This window comes from Gymnodraco acuticeps, unplaced genomic scaffold (assembly GCF_902827175.1).
Source record: "Gymnodraco acuticeps unplaced genomic scaffold, fGymAcu1.1, whole genome shotgun sequence".
Lineage (NCBI taxonomy): Eukaryota > Metazoa > Chordata > Actinopteri > Perciformes > Bathydraconidae > Gymnodraco > Gymnodraco acuticeps.
Window position 1 is genome coordinate 205,631 of NW_022991256.1, and position 10,542 is coordinate 216,172.

At 42.7% G+C, this 10,542-nt stretch overlaps 1 protein-coding gene across 5 annotated transcripts; it reads left to right on the forward strand.

Moving 5' to 3' along the window:
- The first annotated feature begins 867 nt into the window (after positions 1–867).
- galm (galactose mutarotase) lies at positions 868–10,238 on the forward strand. Of its 5 annotated transcripts, none has more exons than XM_034239739.1 (9): positions 868–993; positions 1,171–1,393; positions 2,049–2,203; positions 3,247–3,360; positions 3,680–3,772; positions 5,114–5,195; positions 9,118–9,268; positions 9,360–9,531; positions 9,767–10,238. In XM_034239739.1, exons 1-9 carry the CDS (start codon positions 883–885, stop codon positions 9,842–9,844), a joined length of 1,179 nt encoding a protein of 392 aa, XP_034095630.1. In that variant the 5' UTR covers positions 868–882; the 3' UTR covers positions 9,845–10,238. The 5 variants fall into 5 exon arrangements, with proteins under 5 accessions (XP_034095630.1, XP_034095629.1, XP_034095631.1 ...); XM_034239738.1 differs by having other exon boundaries at positions 1,171–1,354; positions 1,989–2,203; XM_034239740.1 differs by having other exon boundaries at positions 1,198–1,354; positions 1,989–2,203.
- Positions 10,239–10,542: the final 304 nt, after the last annotated feature.

Genomic DNA, 10,542 nt, shown 5'->3' on the forward strand with positions numbered 1-10,542 from the left:
TTGGGAACCACTGGGTTAAGGTCTTCTTTTGAATAAGATGTATGTAGATAGTATAAGAAATGTGGAGAATATGACAGTTTAATGGTGGAGGTATGCACACATATTGATAGATGTCTTGTAATGCACTGTTGAGGTACCTGCGACCCAAGTTTTTCATTCATTCTTACACCGTAGTTGTGTATAATATGATATGTCAATAAACCTTAGGAAATCTTGAAAGGGATGTGCAAAATAGTCATTATATACAGTCTTTAATGAACTATTAGTAGAGAATAACGAGTAATGAATATACTTTATAGGGATCCTATTAATATCTAATAATACAAATAATAAAATTCAATAACGTGCTTTAACCACTAGGTGTCCCTTTCTATCAGCTGTGCACCGTTATGGTGTAAATACAGCCTATCTACCAATCGTGACATCTTCACGTCTCCCAGCATGGTAAATCGTCACATGTTCACGTTTTGCCATGATACCGGGTTGGGTTTAACTCTGCTGCTTTAAGTTTATAGTTTAAAAGGTGTAAAATGTGCAGATGTCAAGTAAGAAATACGGAAAGGCACTTATCAGTGATTTAATATCAGTGCTGGTATATTTACCATGAAACAGAGCAGATATACTGAAATCTATTATTTTAGTATATGAGCACACTCATGGAAGTGTAAGGGGCACACTTTAAGAGTGGAAGAATAATGGGGTGTATGTGTAGAATATTATAATGTATTAGTATTGAGGATGGTAAATAATAATTATAAGGCTTTATTTGTGTTTGTGAAATCTACTGGGAGATCGTTTTTCTTTTTACTGAGACTAAATACAGCAATAGCGGTCTCTGGTCCACACTCCAGTTTAGTAGATGGCGCTAATGCCCCTCAAACCATGCGTTTACTGCCGCTAATAGAGCAGGAGAAGAAGAAGGAGAAGCCGGATGTAAACAAGTCCGGTCCAAAGTCTCTTCATAACCGGGGAGACTTTATAAAGAGAGGACAGGTGTGTGTGTGTGTGTGTGTGTGTGTGTGTCATATTCTACATTACCATGTTTTATATTAATATGATTCTATTCAAATGTTATTTTATAATTTTCTGTTAATGCTTAATGTTTTACTAAGCTCTTTCAATTGACTTTTGTTGAAATGTGCTATATAAGCTGTGTGTGTGTCTTTGAAGCCCACCATGACTGATGTGAGTGTGCAGCAGTGGGGGGAGGTGGGGGGCGTGGACTTGTGGGTGCTGCAGTCGGCCCAGGTGCGGGTGGAGGTCCTCAGCCTGGGGGCCATCCTCAGATCTGTGTGCTGCAGAGGGAGGGAGGGCCACATGGAGGACGTGGTGCTGGGCTTCGATCAGCTGGAAGGTAAGGGGAACCTTCCAGAGGCTGAGTCCACTGAGTCAGGTGGTCCCTGGTGGAGATTGAAATATAAAACGTTTACATTAATATTGGTGCTGTTAAGAGGTATTTCAGGCTTAGGTTGTTTCTCCAATGTATTTATTCTTTGCACGTAATTGGTTGTGATGATCACATTCAATTCGATCACATTCTGGTCAATAATGTTGTGGGCTAAAAACGATGAACATTTAGCCTAGTTGTATGTATCTCTTATACCTTGTAAAGAGCATTCACAGTGGAGGAAAATTAAGATTGACATAATGAAGGGAAACTTGTTTTTATTTGTGCATACAATAATACATATTTAACTTAATGTGAATGGTGTTAACATGGGGTCATTGATGGGGTCATTGTGGGACGAAAAGATGGGCTAAAGGTTTTATGTGAAACCTGTGGGAGAGCTAAAGTGATTCTAGTGGGGCCACCAGGGTGTAGATCATTAATGGGAAAACGTTTTTTAGTGGTGGAGTTTGAGCTGAGATAAGTAACATTGAATGTTTTGTTGTTTTAAATATGAATAAAAACATGCTCATGAACATTGTGTTTTATATTATGCTATTTGAATTTGCATGTGATAGAGCAGCAATGGTGATGTTTCTAGGTGGAGCTCAGAGGAGGCAGCATGTCTGTGGTGAGGCTGAAGATCCCTGTTGTGTCTCAGGTTATCTGTCAGATCAGCGCTACCTTGGAGCTACGGTGGGCCGCGTGGCCAACAGGATCGCACGGGGGCGCTTTGTGGTGGAGGGGAAAGAGTACCGACTAGATATCAATAATGGACCCAATGCACTGCATGGAGGGCTGCGAGGCTTCAATAAGGTAAGACAGGAAGTGGATGAGCATCCGTGCAGACAGGGGATTTCTTGATAATACTCATCTGTTTTTGCTGTACTGTAATACGACATGTTATTACTGAGAACACTGCTCACTAAATGTTGCTTTCTAACTGTGGAATGAGCGTCACAGACATTCTGCTGGGTCTCATCTATTATCAGGATAAATGTTCATTAATCCATGTGGAACAAATGTGCTCCCTATAACTTCAGACTGAGCCATATAATCATTTATTCATTTTATTAGTCAGCTATGCTTACAGCGCTGTTAGGCTGTAATTATACCTCCGGGGACTCGGTGCACATCAAAGGTGCCGAGCTGCACACCAGAGAGCATCTGAGAGCACACATGAGGGGGGGTCCATGCAGCTGATGGGGCTGCTTTGGCTTTATCAGGGAAACAGAGGAACGCACAATGTTCTGTGAGTGTGTTGAGTGTGTACATTCTTATGCCTCATATTACTACAAAACTAAATGACTGACCTAGAGGTACATCCACTTCAGTGAAAGTTGAGTTACACACAGATTAGTGTTGTATTCAATTTGACAGGACCAGTGTTTGTATCCCTTGATCCGGCTGTAGCTTGCAAATCTGCCTCTGCAGTCAACATGTCCAAGTGTACTTAGGCATGACACTGAACCCCAAATTGTTCCTGTAGGCATGTCTACGGTATTGAGTGTATGTATGTAAGGTGCTTTGGATTGGGCCATGTAATAATAATAACTTCCCTTCATAATGCTGTATGTGTCTGAAAACAATTTCATAACATTCATCTGCTACTTAGTAATTATCTATTATCTAATATATCATTCCAATAACTTGTATATAGACTCGTATTGCACTATTCCACTTTTGTATTACTTTTAATATAATATACTTTAATATTGCTTTAATATTGTCTGCTTATCTGTATTATTGTGTTGCATTGTTGGAGAAGCCTGTGACCTAAGATTTCCAACGACATAATTACTCTGTAGCTATGTTAGCTTGACAATAAAGAACCTTGAACCTTGAACATATCTCTTCAGGCGATCTGGCTGGCTACAGCAGTGGAAGGCGGAGTACAGCTGAGTCTTACCAGTCCAGATGGGGACCAGGGTTATCCTGGAGAGGTGCAGGTCTCTGTCTCCTACACACTGCAGGTGAGCACATCTGACCTGCATCCCCAACACTTCTCTATTTTTCAACACAGTGTGCAAACAACTTTGGATGAACAGGATGTGGAGGAATGATAGTATTTGTTTATAAAAGTAGGAGGAATACTTCTAATTTCCTCAATACATTTAGCTTAGACATAGCCGAAACCATCTTCAATGTGTATTTAGTTCCACTAATTAAAAAAGGAAACTTGTTCGACTTTATATTTAAAAAATATGTTTTAACCCACACATGAAATTGGTTTAAATTGTGAACCAGTGTTTTACAGAGGCAAGCTGAGTAAGGTTTGTGTTGTGTGTTCAGGGGGAAACTCTAACTGCTGAATACCAAGCCCGCTCTACAAAGACCACCCCCATCAATCTCACCAACCACTCATACTTCAACCTGGCGGGACAGGTAAGACGCATGATCAGCTGAAGGTCATCCCACATACACTCTCAGTCATCATAATTCTGATCATCTGTTATGTGATGGAAACTTCTGAAGCAAAGGAAACGAAACTCAGAGAGACACGAGGAGAGCAGGAACTTTGATGGCAAACACTGATGATTTATTTGGAGCTTTGGCCGGAGAATTCACAAGTGCCACGAGTTGACCACACGGTAGATGCCAAACGATTCTGAAGATATCTACCCCAGACCCATGTATTTAGCTAGTTCTGAGAGAAGAATCAACATTGTGCATAACAAGATAGAATGATAACACCTCTATCAGCTGACGTTAGCAGGCAGGAACAGAGAGACAAAGCACTGAGAGGGCAGCTGTGCTCAGCGAGGGCAATACAAACTGATAAACTGGGTCAAAGTTAAGGGCCTTGGAAAATATTTCCCCAACATGTTAGAATGAGGAAAGTGAAGCTAGAGGAAGGCAGCAGTAAAGGAGGTAGGCTGGGAGAGATGAGGTCAGTAGGTGGTTCAGATCTGCTGAGAAAGAGAAACCTGAGAACAAACAACACACAAGGTCATATGTTGACACACACACACACACACACACACACACACACACACACAGGAACTACATTAACATTTGACCTTCAAAGAGAAGTCAACTACACTTGTATACATTCAAGTAAGAACTCCTCTATCCAAACTATTCTTGATATATTATAACATTCAACTTTTTATAACTTCATCAATCCCTGCCAAAGAGGGTCAGCACTTAGTTTAAACCCAAACCAAGGAATTAATCAAAATACTTCATTATTCCCAGGCAGGAATTAGGTTTTGTGACACTTGCACCATATTAGAATAAAACAAATTAAATATGTATATAACGTAAATCGAACATGTGCATCTGAGACTTTGTTTTCTGACATGTTAAACACTGAATATTGATTTCAAACCTACCCTAACCCCCGCGCTGTTTCCCACCGGCACTTGGGATGGGTTGCTGAGTAAAGCCGTTTCCTCACTAACTAACTACAACTAACGCTGCTGATTGCTGACGACACACAGTAACCATGTGACTCACATGCTGTGTGTGTGTGTGTGTGTGTGTGTGTGTGTGTGTGTGTGTGTGTGTGTGTGTGTGTGTGTGTGTGTGTGTGTGTGTGTGTGTGGTGTTGTGTGTGTGTGTGTGTGTGGTGGTGTGTGTGTGTGTGTGTGTGTGTGTGTTGTGTGTGTGTGTGTGTGTGTGTGTGTGTGGTGTGTGTGTGTGTGTGTGTGTGTGTGTGTGTGTGTGTGTGTGTGTGTGTGTGTGTGTGTGTGTGTGTGTGTGTGTGTGTGTGTGTGTGTGCAGGCTGCAGCAGATATCTACGACCATCAGGTGTCCATCAGTGCTCAGTCCTACCTTCCTGTGGATGACTCATCAATTCCAACTGGTAAATGACTAAGTGATTTATTTAGATGAAGTGTGATTTATGTAATAACTTCACAGCAGTTGAATGCACCATGTATAAGTACGTATAATACATTATCTACAATGCTCTTAACTACCACAACAAGTTCATGTTTTGAACAAAAATAACAAAATGATTCCCCCTAAACAAAATGAAAAGTCTACTCTGCCCATATGTTTTATTATTAAATAAAATGAAATAGACTGTGAGTTTTTGTTATTTAAGTAAAGATTAGTGACAACCCAGTGACAACGACATTTGCTCAACCCAGTTTCATTATTTATGTGTATCTGTCATTGGGCTCTTTAACTTTTGCAAACTAGAGCTCGGTGCAACTAGCCAATAAAAAGGGCAGATGGCGCTAAACAATCTGTAACATCTTGCATCCGAGCTTTATAGACGAAGATGTTATATCAAAAAGTTGAATCATATCAATTATACATTTAATAAAATACAATCAGTGTGTTAACATGTAGATGAAGACACATGGTCTGAAATAAGTGTCCTCTATGGCTGGACTGTGGGCAGTGTGTCTCAGTGTGTTTATTAGTCATAATGTAAACTCTTTCATCATGTGTATATAGTGGTTCCATCAATGCTAGTTTTGAAGTATCCCGCACATGGATACTAGAAGTCCCACAGAGGATTGTTCACGTCTTTTGTTTTTGAAGAGCAGCGGCCAATGTGTGAACATTAAACTCGAGCGACCAATGGGGTCCCTTCATCACTCCCTGAGGCGCTGCATGGGGCTGGCCCTGCTCTGCTTTGTTCCAACAACTGCAGCCACAACTATCAGTTACCCCTTTTCCACTGAGGCACTTCCAAGGTCAATTTGGAGATGGTGCCTGGTGGCAAACCAGGTTATGTGTGTCCCAGAGGTCGCGTTAACCGAATATTTTCCGTCTATGACGGAAAAATCTGAAAGCAGTCCGTCATTTTCACGGATTAAAACAAACTCGGAACAGCGCTAAAGTTTCCCCGCAGCGAGGCTCCGGTGTTGAGCATGCCGGCCAAAAAGGAAATGATACCGTTTCCAAACCCAACTTTGCCGTACAAATCATTGAAATGTCTGTGAGTTTTGGCTTTACTCCCGCGAGGTGCGGTGGGCATAACACGGCGCTAACAGTTCACGACTGTGCCCCCCCCCCCAGAGTGTAAAGACCGACGGGTAATACTGAATTTTGACGGAAATGTTACGATCCTGTCCGTCAAAATGACGGGCAGTGAAAAAGTCTAGCGCAACCTCTGGTGTGTCCACTGTGGCTCTAAAGTTGGTTCAACTCGGGCACCAACTATTTGCCGGCCGTCACCAAGAGCAAACTGTGTTGGAGCAACAGCTCAGTTAGTGACACAAAAAGCTGAAACACTTTGACTGACTTTGCTTCCTCTCCATCTTTACTTTCTCCTCTAACAACCATCCCTTGTCTTATTCTCCTTAACTCAGTCCTTATACCTTGTATTAATGTTAAATCAACCATCACCCTGTGCTATGCACAGTATAAACTAATGAGTGTTTTTGCAACTGCTAGTACAGCAGTGTGGAATCACTTGTTCTTTTGTGTTGGAGGCTTCATGCTCTGTCAGACAAACATTCTCATTACCCTGCAATTAGCTCTGGTTTCCCCTGGAGACAGAGGAGCTAATGACTGTTTATCTTTATCACAGAATCTGTGTTAGAATGGAAATCCACCTCCAGGGCTGAATAAGATTCGGATTTAAAAAATATGGAAGCAATTCTGTGCCATGCAGAGGTAAAGCAGTAAGCCTGCCTACTTTCTCTGTGCTCTCTGCAGATAAGTAGGAGGATAGTGTGAGGATGAGTTTTGTTTTTCTCACCCAAAAAGGGAGCTTCTCTTAAGCAGTATCAATCTGATAATGGCCTTGTGTCATTCAGTGTATTATTTTACAAATCAATGAGGTAAGCTGCCCACTGAAGGTCTGTGGCAGTGAAGTTAAGGAGCCTGTCAGTCAGAACCAGTACACAGTCTCACAGGGATGATAACATCCTGATGCTCCGCTGCTGCTGCAGCAGCAGGAGGGTGTGTGTGGCTGGCTGTGTGTGAACCCTCGTCCCAGCTGGGGGCTGTGTGACAGCAGGGTTAACAATTAAATGGTATGTCAACTTTCTTGGGCGCAATACAGTCTACTGCATGGGTGTCCAAACTTTTTTTACCGAGGGCCACATACAGAAAAATACACAAGGCCTGGGCCACTCACTAGAGGTTTATTACCTCATAAGTTCAGTTATAAGTTGAAAAAAATCCTCCAATGTAGGTTAATTATTCTTGATAGAGGTACTTGAAAATGCTTTAAGAAAAAAACTGCCGACATCACAGCTCTCCATAGGGTTTCATTTATTTTGTTAGTAGCTCATTCCTTAAAACAGACGCTTCAGATTGCTGATAATAAGAGGAAATATGAAGGGTATATTTCAAGTGTGAGGGAATCATTCTGTCTTACTTCTAAGATATTTAACCTTTCTGCCTGTTGACATGTGACCAACCCTGACTCAGTTATCTGTCTTAAGGAATGGGAGGCCTCAGCTATAATGTTGATATTAGTTTTATGACCGGTCAACTCTCGGTCACAGAGCCTAACGGACCGTCCACACAGCGGCGTGCGTTGAAGCTTCCAACGCTTCTGCCCATTCACTTTGAATGGGGTGACGTCACTTTTAGCCGAACTGCATTTTGGGAAGCGACGTGGAGCGTTGCTGGCGTCAAAAGTTGAGCAATGTTCAACTTTTGACGCCTCGATGGAGGCGTCAGCCAATGAAATCCCGTTTATGCAAATCTGCCAGTATAAGCACTAGCCAATCAAACCGCGTGTATGCTGGGAGAGACTACGCAGGTCATTTCCTCATATTCAAAAAAATGGAGGGAAAATTCATTGTAGCGGTAGTGAATCACCCGGTGCTGTATGATCAGTCTCTGTTCATCTACCGGGATACAAACCGGAGGAGCGAGGCATGGAGGGAGGTGGCAGAGACAGTGGGTGAAACTGGTAGGTTTTCGCCTGTTTGGGGATTTTATATCCAGTTTACTTCGTTTTAACATTGCTATTGCTTTGTATGTCGGGGGCGGGCGATTCATGTGATTGGTTGTTGGTCGCGTTGCTCGCAAAAAACCCCCAAGCTTCAGATACGCCCAGCTTCAAGCGTCAACGCACGCTGCTGTGTGGACGCTCCGTAAGAGTCAGACAAGTGATTGAGTGTCTGCAGATGTTGGAGCTATCTCCAGTGTTCCCAGAACTCTCTGTAAACTAGTTAAAAGGTCTATCGAGAGAGAGGCTGGACAGAATTGATGTGGCAACCCACCCGTGCAGTCAGAACCTCTTGCTGCTGTGACTTGTGATATGAATTCTCCGGTCGATACTTGTAATAAACTACCAGTGTTTAACATCAAAGCTCCAACTCTCCTCGTGTCTCTCTGAGTCCTGACTCTCCATTGCCGCAGAAGTTTCCCTTACATCAAGGTTGTTGTGAAAATAAGTTATTGGGCTTTTTCTTATCAACTTAGATTTGTTGGAACATGTTTTCAACTTTAATTGACTGAATTTATTTGAAAATTGGGCTTATTAACACATGAATACTTTGTAATATATTTGAACATATTTAAGAAGTACAATATAAGACAAGCAGAAGTTTATTATACTTAAGTCATTATACTTTTTTAATTTGCTGAGGGACGATTAAAAATGGCCAGCGGGCCGTAGTTTGGATACCCCTGGTCTACTGTATGTTCCAGTTTGGACGTAACACAAGGCTCTTTAGCTAAGAACCATAACTGAATAACCAATGAGTCCTGTGATGTTGCTGAGATTGCTTCCTTTCAGAGAACAGAAGGGTCCCGTCGGCTTTTCTCCAGTGATACACACTCTCTAACCATATGTCCTCTATCTGCAGGAGAGATCCGCCGGGTGAAAGGCACACCCTTTGACCTTACCACACCTGTTCTGATTGGCCCTCGGCTGAAGGAAGTTCCGGGTCCTGGGTTTGACCATAACTTCTGCCTGTCGTTCCCTGGAGACAGCTGGACAGAAAGAGATGCTGCCAGGTTTGCTGCAGAAGACACATTGACACATACTACACACACACATTTGTCTTTAATGAAGTCTATAGCAGGAATACTTCTTTCTTCATCTCAGAGTGTGTCACCCAGCTAGTGGGCGGGTCCTAGAGGTTTCTACAAGCCAACCTGGAGTCCAGTTCTACACTGCCAATTTCCTGGATGGTCTGACAGGAAAGGGGGGGGTGAGGTACAGGAAGCACAGCTCCTTCTGTCTGGAGACGCAGAACTGGCCTGATGCCGTGAACCAGGTGAGAGGCTCCTCATCCAAACACACTGCATGTTACTGAGAGGGTCCTGTTGTATCTGTTGTATCTTGTTGTATCCGTTATAAAGGCTACCTTGTTAGAGAGATTGGTGCTTTGGTACAGGTGATGTGTTCCAATCCTACAGGTCGAATAGGGTTGACCGAATAGATCGCAACCTTGGTTTCCACAGAATCATAATGTTGTATATAATGTTGTGTGTGTGTGTGTCTCTCGTAAGGCTCCCTTTCCTTCCTGTCTCCTGTGTCCCGGTGAGGACTACCATCATGTGACTCGCTTCACCTTCACCACTGTGTGACCTCCAGCAGGACAGACAAGAAGAAATCTAGAGAAGGACGTCCAATTGTTGATTGCACATATAATTGTTTGCAGTATGATCAGGAAGCATAAGCCTCATCCCAGTACCCCTCCCCGAACTCGCGTCCCTTCCTTGCATCTTAGCTCCGCCTCCGTAAGATGCGAGCGAGAGACACGTGGAGGAGACGCGAGGACAAAGGAGTCCTCAGGTATTAATTGGGATGTCCTCGTTCACTCAAACGTCACTTTTAAACGACGTCTGTTAATGATGACATGTGCACAGCTGTATCCCCTCTCATCGGGCTTAACTGAATAATCCTTTAGAACCGGCCCATTTGTTGTTAAATATGTATTTAAATGAATGAATCTTTCTCTTGTTAGTCAAGGAATTCAAAGTATGATGGTTGGTCCTGCTTTTGTGTTCCGTTTTGGTGTAAAATGTAGCCTACATTTAAATACAAATATAATTATAGTAATGTGAAAGCCTTTTAGAAATGAATTGCACATAATAATTCCCACGGAGCTGTGAGCACTTATACATTTATGTGACGCTTTTCCACTCATCTTCCAGTTCTCCATTTTCCTCTGTTGAAATCGACCAGCTGTGAAGGTGGGGGCGGGGCTTTTATACGAGAGTAGTGAAAACATTTCCGCGTAGTCTGCTCGCGTGTATCCTCCCTTTCGTCTCCTCCCGCACCC